Source organism: Triticum aestivum, chromosome 7D (assembly GCF_018294505.1).
Source record: "Triticum aestivum cultivar Chinese Spring chromosome 7D, IWGSC CS RefSeq v2.1, whole genome shotgun sequence".
Classification (NCBI taxonomy): Eukaryota; Viridiplantae; Streptophyta; class Magnoliopsida; order Poales; family Poaceae; genus Triticum; species Triticum aestivum.
In genome coordinates this window covers 529882033-529900522 of record NC_057814.1, presented here as the reverse complement: position 1 = coordinate 529900522, position 18490 = coordinate 529882033, and the positions used below count along the sequence as shown (strand labels likewise).

General features: G+C 46.2%; 1 protein-coding gene and 1 long non-coding RNA gene across 9 annotated transcripts; one reads left to right on the top strand and one right to left on the bottom strand.

The window, feature by feature from the left end:
• Positions 1-2575: 2575 nt before the first annotated feature.
• On the bottom strand, positions 2576-5186 carry LOC123166405 (uncharacterized). Of its 2 annotated transcripts, none has more exons than XR_006483500.1 (4): positions 4736-5186; positions 4460-4643; positions 4241-4333; positions 2576-4100 (listed from the first exon to the last, which is right to left on the bottom strand). It is a non-coding gene; the product is annotated as an uncharacterized lncRNA (long non-coding RNA). The 2 variants fall into 2 exon arrangements; XR_006483499.1 differs by having other exon boundaries at positions 4241-4330; positions 4736-5182.
• A 144-nt stretch (positions 5187-5330) lies between these two features.
• On the top strand, positions 5331-9215 carry LOC123166403 (uncharacterized). 7 transcript variants are annotated; one of them, XR_006483498.1, is made up of 5 exons: positions 5331-6098; positions 7338-7498; positions 7969-8036; positions 8196-8638; positions 8795-9215. XR_006483498.1 is itself a non-coding variant. In XM_044584201.1 (3 exons), the coding sequence occupies exons 1-3, from the start codon at positions 5868-5870 to the stop codon at positions 8284-8286; spliced, it is 483 nt and encodes a 160-aa protein (XP_044440136.1). In that variant the 5' UTR covers positions 5338-5867; the 3' UTR covers positions 8287-9215. The 7 variants fall into 7 exon arrangements, 1 of the variants encoding a protein (XP_044440136.1); XR_006483497.1 differs by having other exon boundaries at positions 5335-6098; positions 8196-8343; positions 8521-9215; XR_006483496.1 differs by having other exon boundaries at positions 5337-6098; positions 8196-8343; positions 8607-9215.
• Positions 9216-18490: the final 9275 nt, after the last annotated feature.

The following is an 18490-nucleotide window of genomic DNA, read 5'->3' as shown; positions in this document are numbered from 1 at the left end:
ATAGCAGTACCATGAATGTTGTTCCACTTCTCTACAGCGCAATGGTTACCTGTTGATTGGTTTCCTTTAGCATCCATATTGCTCCCATATCCTACGCAACTCCAAGGCCTAAACGGACTATAATACTCGGTACTAACTACAAACCAAAGGGTGGCGGGAAAATCTACAGAATTGTAACCAGATGATTCGTTGCGCACATCCGATATAAATGAAAGTGATGTACTGTGACCTTTTCTATGGATACTTGAACATAAAAGGTAAAAATGCAAGAGACTACTAATAGAGCTGCTGATGACAGATCAAAGCCTGTTGATAGAACAGAATATTGCATTTTTTTATTGAAAATGTGGCCTTGGTTGGATCCTCCGAGCAAGTTTCCATATTCGAGACTAATGAAATTTTACGTTGCTCAGACTGGCAATAATTACAGTCTAATAGCGTGAACACCAGTAAAACCTCCAGCAAAATGGTAGAAACACTCTTAAAATACTGCTACTAATAAACAAATGTTAAAAGCAGGGGTGCCACAATGATGGTTTTAACTAAAGAATAAAGAGCAGTAACATGAACTGGGGTAAGCCGACTCTAGAGACTTGTAATAGAGCTGCTGATGACACATCAAAGCCTGTTGACAGAATAGAATCTTGCATCTTATTTATAAAAAATGTGGCCTTGGTTGGATCCTCCGAGCAAGTTTCAATATTAAGACTAAGCAAGGAAAATTTACCAAGATCAGGCTGGCAACAATTACAGCCTAATATCGTGAACACCGCTAGAACCTTCATAAAAATGGTAGAAACACTTCAAAAATACTGCTACTAACTAAAAGAACGTTAAAAAGGAGGAGTGCCGCACTGATGGTATTAACTAAAGAGTAAAGAGCAGTAAGAACAGGATGTTTAGTACAGTTACCTTTAAATAGACCGAACAATGTAGAATATTTGGTCTTCAACCCACGCCCTTCATGCCCATTGATGCTGCAATATTACGATCGGGGACAAGTCAACATAAAGGGTGTAAGAAATATCCTCCCAAAAGTGAAGACGGAAACTGTTGGGGAACATAGTAATTTCAAAAAAATTCCTACGCACACGCAAGATCATGGTGATGCATAGCAACGAGAGGGGAGAGTGTTGTCTACGTACCCTCGTAGACCGAAAGCGGAAGCGTTAGCACAACGCGGTTGATGTAGTCGTACGTCTTCACGATCCGACCGATCAAGTACCGAACACACGGCACCTCCGAGTTCTGCACACGTTCAACTTGATGACGTCCCTCGAACTCCGATCCAGCCAAGCTTTGAGGGAGAGTTCCGTCAGCACGACGGCGTGGTGACGATGATGATGATCTACCGACGCAGGGCTTCGCCTAAGCACCGCTACGATATTATCGAGGTGGATTATGGTGGAGGGGGGCACCGCACACGGCTAAAAGATCAAACGACCAATTGTTGTGTCTATGGGGTGCCCCCTTGCCCTCATATATAAAGGAGCAAGGGGGGAGGCGGCCGGCCAAGGAGGAGGGCGCGCCAAGGGGGGAGTCCTACTCCCACCGGGAGTAGGACTCCTTCTTTCCTTGTTGGAGTAGGAGAGAAGGAAAGAGGGGGGGGGGGGGGAAGGAAAAGGGGGCTGCACCCCTTGTCCAATTCGGACCAGAGGGGGGGTGCGCGCCTCCTTCCTTTTGGCTTCTCTCCTCTATTCCCGTATGGCCCAATAAGGGCCAATACTTCTCCCCGGCGAATTCCCGTAACTCTCCGGTACTCCGATAAATACCCGAATCACTTGGAACCTTTCCGAAGTCCGAATATAGTCGTCCAATATATCGATCTTTATGTCTCGGCCATTTCGAGACTCCTCGGCATGTCCCCGATCTCATCTGGGACTCCGAACTACCTTCGGTACATCAAAACACATAAACTCATAATATAACCGTCATCGAACTTTAAGCGTGCGGACCCTACGGGTTCGAGAACAATGTAGACATGACCGAGACACGTCTCCGGTCAATAACCAATAGCGGAACCTGGATGCTCATATTGGCTCCCACATATTCTACGAAGATCTTTATCGATCAAACCACATAACAACATACGTTGTTCCCTTTGTCATCGGTATGTTACAAGTCTCTTTACTCATTCCGTAATGCATCATCCCGCAACTAACTCATTAGTTACAATGCTTGCAAGGCTTATAGTGATGTGCATTACTGAGTGGGCCCAGAGATACCTCTCCGACAATCGGAGTGACAAATCCTAATCTCGAAATACGCCAACCCAACAAGTACCTTCGGAGACACCTGTAGAGCAACTTTATAATCACCCAGTTACATTGTGACATTTGATAGCACACAAAGTGTTCCTCCGGTAAACGGGAGTTGCATAATCTCATAGTCATAGGAACATGTATAAGTCATGAAGAAAGCAATAGCAGAATACTAAACGATCGTGTGCTAAGCTAACGGAATGGGTCAAGTCAATCACATCATTCTCCTAATGATGTGATCCCGTTAATCAAATGACAACTCATGTCTATGGCTAGGAAACATAACCATCTTTGATCAACGAGCTAGTCAAGTAGAGGCATACTAGTGACACTCTGTTTGTCTATGTATTCACACAAGTATTATGTGTCCGGTTAATACAATTCTAGCATGAATAATAAACATTTATCATGAAATAAGGAAATAAATAATAACTTTATTATTGCCTCTAGGGCATATTTCCTTCAGAAACAGATGTGGTTACGTAAGTACCATGCATTCCTATTTTGCAGTTATCAAAACATCAGAACATCAGTGTTGATCTTTATCATCTTGTAAGGTGCCAAAGGACATCAAATTTTATTCTTGACTACTTCTTTTCATCATTAGAAGCTGGGATAAAAAACACATCTCCTGACAACCAAAAAGAGTAGTGACAGCTTAGATCTGCTAGGGATATATACATGATCAATTTGGAATATTCGAACCAACATTCTGTGAGGTGTCCAAGTTATAAACTCACACACCCAAACTTTGCAAGGCTGAGAGAGGGGTAACTACCAAGCATCACCCTATGTTGATCAAAAGAACAGCAGTATATGCTATTCGCACAGTAGGTTTGCAACGAGCAGAAGTTATGGTAAAGGGCATTGATAGTGGAAGAGATGCCACATTACGAGCCATTGCTAAAAGTGGTGTGGGATTAAGTTGTATGCGCGATGCAACACCTACGCCACATAATGGATGTCAACAGCCTAAAAAAAGAATTAACCCGCTTTCAACTTTCAGGATAAATAAACAATTAAATGATAAAAACAATAATACTACTCTATTATGGTCCGAGAGGATGCAGCAGGATGCACGCAAACAGTACAGTGGAAGTGTGTTGAATCAGATGTGGGCTTGCAGTTTTGATGCATTTTTATGTCTACATTTGATCCAATCTAGCATATACACTAATAATAGCTCTAATATAGTCCCATCTTGTCACCAAGGATGACACTTTTACTGATATAAAATCTATAGCGTCAGAAGTTAACAAAAAAACAAATTCAAATAACGAACCTGGAGACATACCACATGAAACCTACAGTCAACTAAAACAAAAAATCATGATCGACACCCTTGCTCTTCTCAGTAGACTTGCTCCTGGACTAAATCTTGTTGAAGAATTCAATCTGAGATTGAAACACCAAGATATCAGACTTATTTCCCCCATGTACATCCATCATATGGAAGCCCATTCTATTTTCCATTTGACCTGTAGAGTTTATTCTGTTCATATCAAACATCAGTCAACCTTGATTTCATCACAGAGCCATGGACGTTGGAGGGGAGGAGGCTAAAGGGACGCATGACTCAGATGATCCCATCTCCCAATCACGGCGTTGTGTGCTAGGTTGATTCAACTCACCTTGCGGCGATCCCATCGGCAACGACGAACTCATCGGCGGCACGTGGAGGTTTGCAGGGGCAGATGTCTTCATAGGAAAAAAACACATGTTTCTCTAGTGTACACCATAATTGCATACCAAACCTTCTTTCCTCACCTCATATCCATCACAATTCGAGCCCCATATACTCAAGTCGAGAACAACACAAACCTAGGCCTGAGCGCTCACCTAAAAAACAAAAACATCACAAAGAATAAGCGATTAGATTTCAAAAAATACATTACAAATAAGCATTATGAACAATTAACTTCAGAACTGCAAAAGTAAGCGATATGAAAAAGGAGGAGACCAATCCCGACGGCACGTACGTCTCCCCCTGATCGTCCTCCACTGCACCCTTCTGCTCGCCCTCCTCGCTGGCATGCGCCTTCTCCTGTTGCCGGCCTCCTCCGCCTCCCCTACTTTTTTCAAACACCAAAAAGAAGTATTCATTCACGTGTGCTGACGAGCAATGTCTCAACTCAACCAGCAATAAAAAAAATCCAAGAACAATGTTGGTACATCGTTTCATCAAACAGGTCACATACCAGTAGGTGTTGAACAAGATGGCCAGCAAAAATGTCGCCTTGTGCTCGTGCTCGGGCAACACCAGTATATGAGAAAATTTTGAGTTGGTGCTCCAGGAGCGGCAGCGTCAAAGAAAAAAACCTGACAGGAACGAACCACACCCCATTGTTGATATATTTCCATCCCCATTACTCGTCACAGGAGCTGCAGGCCACCACAATGGGCATGAGGTGAGAGGAAGGGGGTGGTCGAGGATGGAGTGGAAGGAGGTGCGGAGGGGACATGGGTGAGATTACCTACGTGGTGAGGTCGGAGGCGACGATGCAGGGAGGCACGGCGACGCGGGAGGCTGGCAGGGGTCGTAGTGCCATCCCCATGGCCAGGTCGATCCACTTTCCTCGTTGGCATCCGCCACTCCCATGGAGAGGAGACGGCGTGTGGCGCCCGCCGAGTGCAGCCGAGGCGGCGACCGGCGAAGTAGGGCGGCGCGCTGCCGCTGTCTTCGCCTCCTCTGTGGTAGAACGGGCGACGAGTGCGCGAGGCAGTTCGGGGCGCAAGGGGAGGGGCCATGGCGGCGGAGGCGACGCTGGGAGAGGGAGCGACGGCGGCTCACGGGAACGAGGCGATGGTTGTGGCGGCGGATCCGCGAAGGCGACGGTGCCAGGAAGATCGCATCAGGGGATCGAGAGGAGCGGTGTTTTGTGCGTGATGGCTTTTTTGGGTGCGTGCGTGGGGTAGGGTGCGAGAAGGGGACGAAAAAACCAACAAAAAAACGGACGAAAAAAAAACCGAACGAAAGTGGTGGGATGGAAATAAAGGAGACTATATCAATTGAGACATTAGGAGCGACTGCTTCGGGTCGTCCGTCATCGGCCTTTTTGCAAAAAGTCCTCCCTTTTTCTGAGAATTCAAGCCGCGGTCCCTTTTTAAGTGGATCTGAGATTACGTTTCGTTTTTTCCGAAAACCCCCCTGCATTGGTAAGAAATCAATCCGCGATCCGTTGTTCTATCTTATCCAGACTCTCCCTTCCCAGCCGCGGCGGAGCGCGAGAAGGCGGAGGAGCGGCGGAGCACGAGAAGGTGAGGGGCGGCGCCGGCGGCGACAGCTTCGGGTGGGCGAGCGTGCTGGAGGATGCTTCGCGGAAGGTGGCGGAAGAAGAAAAGGACCCAACCCAAAATCCCCAACACGTCCATCCCCCACCTACCCCATCGTCTTCCTACCCCGACTCCGTCCCAGCCAATCGGCGATGTGCGCCGCCCCCGGCCATGCGGCGCTCGCCTCCTGCCGGCCACGCGCCCCAGCGACTCCTCCCTGGTCCACTCCGGCGAGTCGCGCCGCCCCGGACCACGTTTGGAGACATAGGGGCTCTCACGAACTAGGGTTGGAGCTGCCGCCTCTCCAGCCTGCCCGCCGGCGGCGCCTCAACTATGAGCCACCTCCAAACAGGCATCTCTCCTCTCCCTGCTTCGCTTCGTCCGTTGTCGCCTCGCATTGTTGCTTCCCCGGCACCCAGGTCACCGCTGCACCCCCGCCTTGCCCGGCCTCTCCTACGGCCCTGGCCTCCCGCTCTTCACTCCTCTGCCCAGCGGCGGGAAGTAGCAGACGTTGGAGTCCTCACTGGTGATTCAGACTTTGTCATCGGGACAGATGAAGCAAAGGTATGTCTTGTGTATGCTTGATTCCATAGACTAATACCTCTTTCGATTGGCAAAAATGGATCAGACCTATTTTGTTTGAAGTTAAGATGCAGCAAATATAGATTTCAATCTGCTGTGTATGCTTGATTTCTTAGATTAATATCTCTTTCGATTGGCAAGAATGGATCAGACCTATTTTGTTTGAAGTTAAGATGCAGCAAATTATAGATTTCAATCTGCTGTGAAATTGTGGTAAATTCGTATTTGATCACTTTTGAGAAGCATCTAAATTTTGTATTTTGCATTACTTACATTATAGCAAACCCATCGTTTGTTTGTGTTGTATGCCTGCTGACTACAGAGTATAAAAGAGTACTGAAACCTACTCCCTCTGTTCCAAAATAGATGACTCAACTTTGTATTAACTTTAGTACAAAGTTAGTATAAAGTTGGGTCATCTATTTTGGAACGGAGGGAGTATTAGTTAAGAATTTTTTCTTGTTTTCTACTAAAACTTGAGGTATTATCACAATTTCTTTGCCTAAGAGGGCCAAGATAGGTATTTTCAGTAATTGTTCATATTTGGATCATAGGTCAGGCAACTGTGAAGAATATACTCTGAACACAAAATAGTAGTCAGGTTCCATTAATCCTTCTCTAGGTGTTCTCTTTGATGCCTTTCCCCTTTCATTACCAGTACAATGATGCTTTCTTTGTTAAAATCTCGACCCTACATTATCAATCTCCAACAACTTAATTGATTCTAAGCTCACCAGAATATTTGTTCAAAATTTGGATCATCTATCTCATATGCTTATACCCGAACCCTTTTTAACGTGGTATTCTTGTGCCTGATTTTTGCCATTTGGTTATAGTTATAATTGCATAGTTCAATCTGGGAGTTGTTATGAGGCTACCATATGGGACTGGAGACACCTTCTGTAATGGGAAAAGATAACCGTTTGAACTGAGAAATTAGGTTATGCAGAAATATGTAACACCAACATTACTATTTGACTTCCCTTTTGCTAGACCAGCCAATGGTGTTTTTATGCTAGAAAATAAGCAATTCATTATTTAATCTTGATGTTAGGTAAGCTGACATTACCTAGCTGCAAGAGAACTGGAGTAGATTTAGGCTTGGCTTGAATTAGCGATTTTCTTAATAGACTATCAACGTAGTGTTTTTGCGAAATCTGAAATATTGTACGAATAAACTAACGGTTGGAGGTTTACCTTTGATTTTTGCTGTAACTGCAGAAAACAGATGACATCACTGAACTGAACATTGCAGAGGATTTTGATAACCGACCTTCAAAAAGGGCAACACCGTCCGCTCGTGCACCGCCGGCTTCGCTGGACCTCCGTAATCCCGTGCTCTGCCCTTCACTGGAGCTCTGTCTCGCCGTGCTTCACCTGAGGTATGTACTACAGTTTCAGAATATCATTAATACCCAATGCATTATTACACTATAGTAATGCATCTACTGAAACACGCGACACTGTCCCCTCTTAAATTTAGAGATGAAAACAGATCCTGATGGGATCGGACCATCAGATGCATGTAGTGCCGCCGCGTTCAGATATGTCTGGAACATGTAACAGCGTCACGTCATGTGACGTAGTGCGTCACTCGTTATTATCAGATAAACGCACACCAGCTGTTACAAGTATTTCCCATGTTCCTAGGATGACGAGAGGTATTGGTTATTCCCTTATTTGTAGTGAAAATAAAATAAAATACGACTGTATATATCTATCAAAGTATGGAGCACAATCTCCTGTCACTCTCTAAGACAGTAACTGCAATAGATAATTTCCTCTCGAGGGTCATATGGTGTTCCTTTACATCAGCTATCTTACACCATTCATCACTGTAATCCTTGCATAGGTAAAAGTGGTAGTGGTGTTTGATGCTGCACTGTCTGGGCAATCTACACACACTGTAACTTATAAAGGGTAAGCTATTGCTGTGTTGACCATTTATGCTAGACATTTCCGTCAGATGTTGATGTCCTGTATAATCATAGAATAAATGGAAGTTGAATGTTTCAACCATCGTTTTGTTAGTTGGTCTTTAGGGGAACCTTAATGAACTGATTTTGCTTCATGGAACAGGGTTGATGTGGTATATTCTTCTGACTTATCTTCTGATTCTTGGATCAAGGAGATGAACCAAATTGTCAAGTTTTTTGTCAGAAGAAACTAATGAAGGATGCCCTGAGAGTTCCTAGCTTATTGTCCCATGCATTCACATCAGTGAAAGGTTTGTCCAAAGATTTAATTTTATTAATAGGCAAAAGTCCCTGGTTCCATGAAGAATGTGTATCTGACCTTTTAAGATTATTTCTATAGTGTTAGGTTAAGTATACACACACACACACACACACACACATTATTGTTGGTGGTTTTGCCTTATGACAAAAGTAGCTTATTTTTGCAGAATAAAGTATTACTTCATCAGCAAGAATTACATGCTCCCTCCGTTAATGTTATTTATTTAATGGCCGACAAAATAATGGTTTACAGGTGCATGATTAAACGAAGACTCGAGGGAGAAGGTAGTATTATTAGCTTCTAAGTTACACTTTCTGTGCTTATATCAAATTATGGATCTTCTCTTTGTTGCCAACACCAACTCCCTACCTTTGCCAACAAAAAATTAAGTCCAATGTGGCTGATAGAATATTGCATCACTCTTTTCTTGCGAGTGCCAGGTAAGACACCAGCGTACCAAAATTGCAGTCCATATGTGCTGGCAAGATGGAGGGCCGAGTAGCTCAAACGTGTGACCTGTTCTTCCAATTTTGTAATTATTTGATGAGTGTTGGATTTTCTAGGCTGAAAAGATGACAATGAAGCTGAGAGAAGAGAGCATGACTACAACCCAGGAGCGGATGTGCAATAAGAGATGATATGGCTTCTTCACAGAAACATCTTTTGGTCCTTTTTCCTTCATATGACCAACCATTGGCCAGGTTCTACTATCCTGAAGTAATAGAACACAACACCCGGTTCACATAATATCTTTGTCGTTTTCCTGTTCTGTAAAAAATATATTGTTTAAAGGATGATCAACTGTGGTTAAAAACCTGTACATCCTTTGCTGCGCTAGAAAATGGGTTTTAGACTTTATAACTTACAAAGAAGAAGCAGAAAAAAAATAAAAGTGCCTTCGTCCAGGCCATAACCCCACAAAGTTGAAGTTCTTTTCTTTTCACGTGTGAAGGTACCATCAAGCCTGCATGGACTAGCTGAACACCTTGATGGACACATTAGACCATCTGCAGGTTGAATCGTTCTCGGATTAGACTTCTATATATGCACAAAGAATAACAACGAGGTCAATATCCATAGTTTTGTTGTTGTTTCTTTATGAATCTTGACCATATATTCTACTAGATGCATTAGTTTATTTTCTGGAAACTCTAATTTTGGCCATTGCATGTTAATGATACACCATCTTCAGTAGTCTTTGCAAATCCAAATAAAAAGCAAAGGGGAATTAATCCAGCCCACATGGAAAGCAAGCAAATGCATATCATCGTATCTTAATATTTAGATTTAGATCGACTGTCACTACAATAAAAAATGGTGAGCTTACTACACATTTTCTTATGCCTTATTATGGATCTCACGTTCGATGGTTTTAAGCACATCTAATATTTTTGTAGTACATGTTTGCCTCCTATAAGGCTATAGCAAGCCCAGCCAGCACATGAAGAGAAGTGGTGAAGGAGGAGGAAGAGAAGAAGAATAGTAGTTTAATGGTAAAAAGAATTTGACAAGGGAAACGTTTCCCTCCGGACGACCGGCGGAAGATTGCGCCGGTCTCCTGCAACCAACGCACTCGCGCGTTCACGGACGAGATGAGCCCAGTCGAATCTTATCCTTCTCCTTCTCCACCCATTTTTTCCCAACGTCCAGCTGCATCTCTCCCCCATCCATCATTGCAGCCCACGTCTCGCCGGCGAGACCGCCATCCATTCCTGTATCAAGCCCCTGTCGCTGCAGCCCACATCTCGCCGGCGAGACCGCCATCCATTCCCGTATCGAGCCCCTGTCGCTGCAGCCCACATCTCGCCGGCGAGGTGGTCGTCCACCCCCGCGGCCAGCGATTTCCCCATGAGCCCCTTGTCACTGCACCCCATGCTTGCGCGGCTGCCTTTTATACGCAGCTCAGGCGTTTTCCCCAGCGCATCGTCTCCAGCTCCGGCTATTTTGCCAAAACCCACGGCGAGTTGGATAATTTTCAAGACGGAGGCTGGAATCAGCTTCTTGTTTCGCTACAACCGGCAAATAAAAAGCTGGAACCTGCATGTAGTTTTGGTGCATCGCCTGGAGTGTAGAATGCATCGTCTGGAGTGTTTTCTACGGCAACAACGGCGGCCGCCTCATTTGTTGCATCCAACAAGACAAAAACTTCTACCGGCGATCTTTTTTGCTACCACAACGACTGACGAAAGTAGTGACCAGGAGATGGCTTTGCAGCAAACAATCTATTTTCAGGCAAAGCTAGAGCTGGAACTAGCTTTTGTTTTTGCTACAACCGGCAAATCAAAAGCTGGAACCAACCACAATTTTTGCTGCATCCTCGGAGTGTTTTCCACACTGACAGCGGAGTGCATGATTTTGTTGCAACCGGCAATCACAAAAGCTACAATCGGCGATCGATTTTGCTACAATGGCGATGGGGTTGTGACAACTACGAGCTATTTTTTGCTGGAACTAGCCAATTTTTTTGCTACCACCGACGGACATTTTTGTTGCTCGATGTAGATTCCTTCTGGCGAGCTCGTCGCTTTGGGTGCAGCGACCGGCGACCGACGTTGCCGGAGCCGCGGCCATCACCAGGCGAGGGAGCTGCAACCAATGGGGTGAAAGCTTCCTGCATACATGGATTCGACGTGGATTCGACGAGAAACTCAGGAGACGACGACGGCGGGGACGGCGACCGGCGGCGAGAGCGGCGACCGGTGGCGAGGGCGGCGGCAGGGACGGCGAGTGCGGCGACCGGCGGCGAGGGAGGCGACGGGTGAGCGCGCAGGGTGGTTCTTCGAGGCCGGTCCTGTGCTCGTCCATGGAAAGATGCGATGTCGATCTGCTATTTTTTCTAGAAGAGAAGTCGTTACGCTGGGGAGGAAACGAGTGAAGGAAAGATCGTGCGGCTACCAATTGTTAAATCGCGCAGTCCTGGTGCGACCGGCCCAAAGTTGGGCCGGTGCGCCGGCGCCTATAAGCGGCCATTTGACAATGCCACCTGAGATAGATGAGGATCCATACGGTGTTAAATCACTCAAATATGTATGCCCCGTTGCAACGCACGGGCACCTTTACTAGTATGAGTAATGCTTTTCTTACACCTACCTAAGGCATCAGGTGGGCTATTTTGATTGGATGAAATCGGGGGGAGGGGGCCCCACCGTTGAAATCAGGGGGTGGAGAGATTAGATAGGAATGTCGTGTAAGAATTTAGTAAGTTATATGTAGGTGTAAAGCACTTTCGCACAAATATAGATGCAACCCAACGATTCGATTTCTTTGTTGGCGCAGTGAAGTTGGAGTCGCTCACTCGGGAAAAGGTAATTATGATGGCATGTAATCTCGACCTTGTCGGTCTGAGGGTGGCTGGTGGACTTTGTGTGGTTGGTGGTTGATTCTTAGACGAAAACTCGGTCCAACGGTGTTGGTGCCTATGACGCTCTTGAGCGTCGTTTCCCCTCCCTGGAGGTGTCATTGTGGGTCGTCATCCTCCGCCTTGAAAGATTTCGTGCAAGCGTTCCTACTCCCTCGAGGGGAGCCGCGTGGGTTTCTATTGATGTTAGGCCGAAGCCCTTGCCTTGGCGTACAAGGAGAGATACAAGAGTTTGATTACAACAAGAGATGTGAGAGGAGGTTGAGATTACAACGAGAGGTTGAGATTGCAACGATATGTTCTAACACCCTTCCTTAATCTCAACTATCCTAAATTAAGGCTACTCTTGAACTCTTTAAACGGTCTTGCTGGTAACGCCTTTGTAAAGCCACCGGCCACTTGATCCTTGGAGGGAATAAACCGTATCTCGAGTTTCTTTGCCGCAACTCTCTCTCGTACAAAGTGAAAATCAATTTCTATGTGCTTTTCCGTGCATGAAACACTGGATTTGCAGACAAATATATTGCTCCCAAGTTATCACACCATAAACATGAGATATGATTTTTCTTGATCCCCAATTCCTCAAGAAATGATTAAACCCAAATGATTTCAGCAGTTGCATTTGCCAAAGACTTGTATTCAGCTTCTGTGCTTGACCGTGACACAGTGGCTTGCTTTCTAGCACTCCAAGAGATAAGATTAGACCCAAAGAACACTGCAAAGCCTCCAGTTGATCTTCTGTCATCACTCCATCCTGCCCAGTCAGCATCAGAGAATGCAGTCACAAGAGAGGAATTAGACCATTTGAAATGAAGTCCTATTCCCATAGTATGCTTCACATATCTTACAATCCTCTTGACAGCTGACCAATGTGCAGAAGTAGGTGCATGTAGATATTGACAAACCTCGTTGACAACAAATGAGATATCTAGATGTGTGAGAGTTAGATATTGTAATGCTCCCACAGTACTCCTATACCTTGCGCTCTCCTCCTCTTGAAGTGGCTCACCTTCATATGCTGAGAGTTTTTCTAAGGAAGACAAAGGTGTAGGCACTGGCTTGCAATTCTTCATTCCCATGCGAGACATAAGCTCAACAATGTATTTTTTCTGTTTCAACACAATGCCATCTTGAGTTTTCTTGACTTCAATACCTAGGAAGAAATGCGATCACCTAGGTCCTTCAAGGTAAACTCTGAGCTCAAATCATGTAGGAGAGCATTAGTAGCATTTTGTGAAGAACTTGCAACTATGATATCATCAACATATATAAGCACAAAAATGACTACCCCTGCTTTGTTATAAATAAACAAGGATGTATCAGCCTTGGAAGCAAAGAAGCCAAGATATTTTAACTGTGAGCTCAATCTGGAGTACCATGCTCTGGGTGCTTGTTTTAAACCATAGAGTGCCTTATCAAGCTTGCAAACATAATGTGGTAGCTTCTTACTCTCATATCCAGGTGGCTGTCTCATAAACACTTCCTCTTCCAGAACGCCATGCAAGAACGCATTCTGTACATCTAGCTATCTTAGACTCCATCCCTTGGATACAACAATGGCCAACACAAGTCTGATGGTTGCAGCTTTCACAACAGGACTGAAGGTGTCCTCATAATCAATGACATAACGTTGTTTAAAGCCCTTTGCAACTAGACGTGGCTTATACCTGTCAATGGTGCCATCTGCCTTCTTCTTAATTCTGTAAACCCATTTGCAATCAATGATATTTTTACCTTTCTGATCTGGTACAAGATGCCAGGTTTTGTTCCTCATAAGTGCTGAATATTCCTCATCCATTGCTTTCCTCCATTTAGGATCATCAAGTGCGCTGCTCAATGTTGTTGGCTCTCCTGAAATACACAACATTCCATATGGTATAGTCCCATCTTTTCTTATTTTAGGATTACGTATACCTTTCTATAGCCGAGTCATAACCCGTGAAGAGGCCGCTGGCTGGACTGCTTGAATACTCGCCACAGAAGATCCACCAGAATCTGCATGCGCTGAGGCAACCGCTGGCGAATCTGTCATCTCATGCACAGAAGATCATGTGGTCGTTGGTGTGGTTGCCTCCTCTGTACACACACGGGCACCAACTGACTGAGCCGGCGTAGCAGATCCGCTGCCCGACCGCGGCTGCATGCACACGCGGGCGAGAGGGATCCGACCCCGCCGCTGGTCCCGCCTGGTGCTGATGTGGTGGCGCGCGAGTGGCCCGATCACGGGTCCGCGCTGCAGCTGGCGGGAGCACGATCCGAGGGAGATCTGCTCGCGTGATCCGAGGACTGTATGCGCACAGGAGTTTCAGGCGCCGCCGGATCGCCTTCGTTATCCGCGCCAGGTTCGTCTTCTTCTCCAGCATGCAATATTGGTCAAATTGAGCTATATTTTCGAGATTTTGATCGTTTTGAGCACCGTTTTCTCCAGGGACCTGCACAAGCAATAGAGAAGAACCAGTACGAGCAGAAATATCATCACATTGATTAGTACAATCGTCGCCCCCATGATCAAAAGACCGAAGATGTGAAGGGAGAAGAAGAATTTTCTTGCGGAGAAGTGCACCGGCATTGGGATGAAGAGAGGCAAAGGGAAATACAGATTCATCAAAAACAACATCTCTAGATATGTAGACCCTACCAGTAGGAACATCAAGACATTTGACCCCTTTATGCATGGGGCTATAGCCTAAAAAGACACACTTTTTTGGAGCGGAAAGCGAGTTTGCGTGTGTTGTAGGGTCTAAGATTGGGCCAACATGCGCAGCTAAAAATACGAAGAGATGTGTAATTGGGTGTGACACCAAGAAGTCGTGTAATGGGTGTTTCAAGTTTGATAACTTTACTTGGAAGCAAATTGATAAGATATGTGGCAGTTAAAAACGCTTCATCCCAAAATTTAAGTGGCATGGATGCATTTGCTAGCAATGCTAGCCCCATATCAACTATGTGACGGTGCTTTATTTCAGCAGATCCGTTTTGTTGGTGAGCATGAGGGCAAGAGACATGATGTGATATACCAAGCTTTTGGAAGAAAGAGTTTAATTTTTCATACTCACCAGCTCAGTCAGTTTGCATGGCAATGATCTTGGAGTTCAGTTTGCGTTCAACAAGATTTTGGAAATTGATAAAGACTTGGAATACATCAGACTGTTTCTTCAATAAGTAAATCCAAGTAAATTTAATAAAGTCATCAATAAAGCTTACATAGTAAGAAAATCTACCAACTGAAGTAGGAGCTTGTCGTGGTGGGCGCACGGCATATTGATACGTCTCCATTGTATCTACTTTTCCAAACACTTTTGCCCTTGTTTTGGACTCTAACTTGTATGATTTGAATGGAACTAACCCGGACCGACGCTGTTTTCAGCAGAATTGCCATGGTGTTATTTTTGTGCAGAAATAAAAGTTCTCGGAATGACCTGAAACTTCACGGAGAATATTTTTGGAATTAATAAAAAATACCGGCGAAAGAATCAAGGCAAGGGGGCCCACACCCTGTCCACGAGGGTGGGGGGCGCGCCCCCTGCCTCGTGGGCCCCCTGGTGCTCCACCGACCTCAACTCCAACTCTATATATTCACGTTCGGGGAGAAAAAAACAGAGAGAAGGATTCATCGCGTTTTACGATACGGAGCCGCCGCCAAGCCCTAATCTCTCTCGGGAGGGCTGATCTGGAGTCCGTTCGGGGCTTCGGAGAGGGGAATCCGTCGCCGTCGTCATCATCAACCTTCCTCCATCACCAATTTCATGATGCTCACCGCCATGCGTGAGTAATTCCATCGTAGGCTTGCTGGACAGTGATGGGTTGGATGAGATTTACCATGTAATCGAGTTAGTTTTGTTAAGGTTTGATCCCTAGTATCCACTATGTTCTGAGATTGATGTTGCTATGACTTTGCTATGCTTAATGCTTGTCACTAGGGCCCGAGTGCCAGGATTTCAGATCTGAACCTATTATGTTTTCATGAGGGGAAGATCTTGCAAGTCTATAGTCACCTATTATGTGTTATGATCCGGCAACCCTGAAGTGACAATAATCTGGACCACTCCTGGTGATGACCGTAGTTTGAGGAGTTCCTGTATTCACTAAGTGTTAATGCTTTGGTCCGCTACTCTATTAAAAGGAGGCCTTAATATCCCTTAGTTTCCAATAGTACCCCGCTGCCACGGGAGGGTAGGACAAAAGATGTCATGCAAGTTCTTTTCCATAAGCATGTATGACTATATTCGGAATACATGCCTACATTACATTGATGAACTGGAGCTAGTTCTGTGTCACCCTATGTTATAACTATTGCATGAGGAATCGCATCCGACATAATTCTCCATCACCGATCCAATGCCTACGAGCTTTTCACATATTGCTCTTTGCTTAGTTACTTTACCGTTGCCACTGTTACAATTACTACAAAACTGCTACTGTTACTTTTTGCCACCGTTACCGTTACTTCCATACTACTTTGCTACTAAATACTTTGCTGCAGATACTAAGTTATCCAGGTGTGGTTGAATTGACAACTCAACTGCTAATACTTGAGAATATTCTTTGGCTCCCCTTATGTCGAATCAATAAATTTGGGTTGAATACTCTACCCTCGAAAACTGTTGCGATCCCCTATACTTGTGGGTTATCACAGATGCCAAGGGATGGCTAAAGATAGGAGGAGGCTCGAGGGCACTGGTGGGCTCCAGAGGCGAGGTCGGCATGAGCGAGCGCGGGACGCAAGACATACCCAGGTTCGGGGCTCTCCGGAGAGATACCACCCCTAGTCCTGCCGAGTGTAGTTGATATGTATCAGTACAGAGTTGCTCCTAGAGTTGTATGGAGGAAGAAGGAAGGCGAGCCAAGGCTTAGGCTGCTCCCTCTCCTTGGGTGTTGCTTGCTACGTGAGTGATCGCCTGCGCGAGTGAAAGAGTTGCCCGTATGCATGAGGGCTCTTGCGGGGTTTTATAGGTCAACCCCCTTGGGGTACGATGGTAATGTTACAAGGCCGTGCAACTGGGTTGTCATTATCCGGGAAGCCGGCGCTGGGATCCGCCGGGGGTCAGGGCTCGTTGGGTTCTCTGGGCGTGGGGCCCGTCGGGTACGGGGGCATTGTTGGCCGTCTTGTCGATCATCAGGGAGTGGCCGGGTTGAGTCGGCTACAGTGGCGCTCCGTCAGGTCGCCGCTTGCTGGCGTCATGGGTGATGACGGGTGCATTGTTGCCACGCTGGCCCTGGTCAGCGGGTAGGTGGGGCACTATTGCCACGCCCGGCTGACCAGAGGCATGGGCGGGGCACTGTGGCTTTGGTCATCAGTTGGTGGAGACTCGTCCCATCGTACGGCTGGGATGGGACGGCCGCTGACCCTTGGCCGGGTTGGAGAACATGCCGAGGGGGAGCTGGCTTGTTGGAGAAGTCTTGTCGTGCCGGGTCCGGCTGCCTTGAGCTGGTTGTTGGGGCTGAGTCGAGGAGTCTGGCCGGGTCGAGCGACCCGGCCAAGCGTGAGCCGTCTTGAGGGGCGATGCTGGACCCGTTGTTTTTGAAAAGGATCCGGGTTCCGTTGCCTTCCTGGGGTTCATCCCCCCCGACAGAGCTGGCCCCCATACATCTGGAAATATAAGTTGGAGGGGAGCAGTAGACACACTAGTAGAGATGGGGCAAGGTAATTGATGAATTTTTGCTTGTTGACACGGATCACAAACCGACTCAATACTATTCTCATAAGAGAGTTTATTTTTGCTAAGAACATAACTATGACTGAAGATGGATGACCTAAACGACTATGCCAACTTGATGATGATGGCTTGGTGACAATGTTTGCTTGCTTATTGGACCAGGAAGATGATGATGATGATGATGATATGAGTGGGTAGAGGCATCCCACGCATCGTCCTTTAAGAATGATTCTCCTTGTTCTCAAGTCCTTAACCAAGAAAAAATAAGGATAGAATTCTATAAGAACATTGTTATCAAGAGTGAATCTATGAACAGAAACAAGATTTTTGGATGTTTGAGGAACATGCAAGACATCTTTCAAGTGCAAATTTTTCATGGGGTTTTTAACAATTGAATTACCAATGTGTGTGATATTCATACCAGAATCGCTTGCCGTGCGAATTTGGTCGCCTCCGTTGTATTTCTCCCGCATCGTCAACTTGTCAAGTTCTCCCGTGATGTGATTTGTTGCTGCATTGTCGGCGTACCAATTGGTGTCCACGCCATAGGAGACATCATGTGCCTCCTTCTCTTCTTGATCATTCTCTTCATAGTGCCACCAACAAACACGTGTGCCTCCTAGATGATGCTTGTAGCATATCTGACATTCAGGATAGTCATGTTGCTGCTCACGCACCTACTGTTGCTGTTGCTGTCGAGGACGTCCTCTGAAGCCGCCGCCTCCATTGGCAGGAGAGGGCTGGCGGTCACCGCGGTCACCACGGCCGCGCCCCCTGCCTCCTCGCCCGCGAGACCTGCCGCGGGATGGCCACGGCCTCTGTAGACCGCGTTTGCAGACGAATGAAACCCGCCCGAGGACGAGTCGCCTAGCATCTCCATCCTTTGATCGAAGGCAGAGATTTGAGCAAAGAGATCATCCGCAGTGATAGTGCCCTTGACAGCGCCGATTGTCGCCACAACAGAGTCGTAGTCGTGGTCCAGTCCTGCAAGGATGTAATCCACCATCTCCGGATCAGAGACGGGACGACTAGCAGCAGCTAGTTCATCCCCAAGACTCTTCATCTTTGCCATGTACGCCGAGCTTGACATGGTGCCCTTATTGGTATTGGTGATTGCAATT

Excerpts from the sequence above, each read along its gene's own strand:
- LOC123166403 (XM_044584201.1), top strand. The coding sequence starts at position 5,868 with ATGAGCCACCTCCAAACAGGCATCTCTCCTCTCCCTGCTTCGCTTCGT. Across the intron at positions 6,099-7,337 it reads TCGGGACAGATGAAGCAAAG|AAAACAGATGACATCACTGA; the intron begins GTATGTCTTGTG and ends CTGTAACTGCAG. Across the intron at positions 7,499-8,195 it reads CTCGCCGTGCTTCACCTGAG|GGTTGATGTGGTATATTCTT; the intron begins GTATGTACTACA and ends TTCATGGAACAG.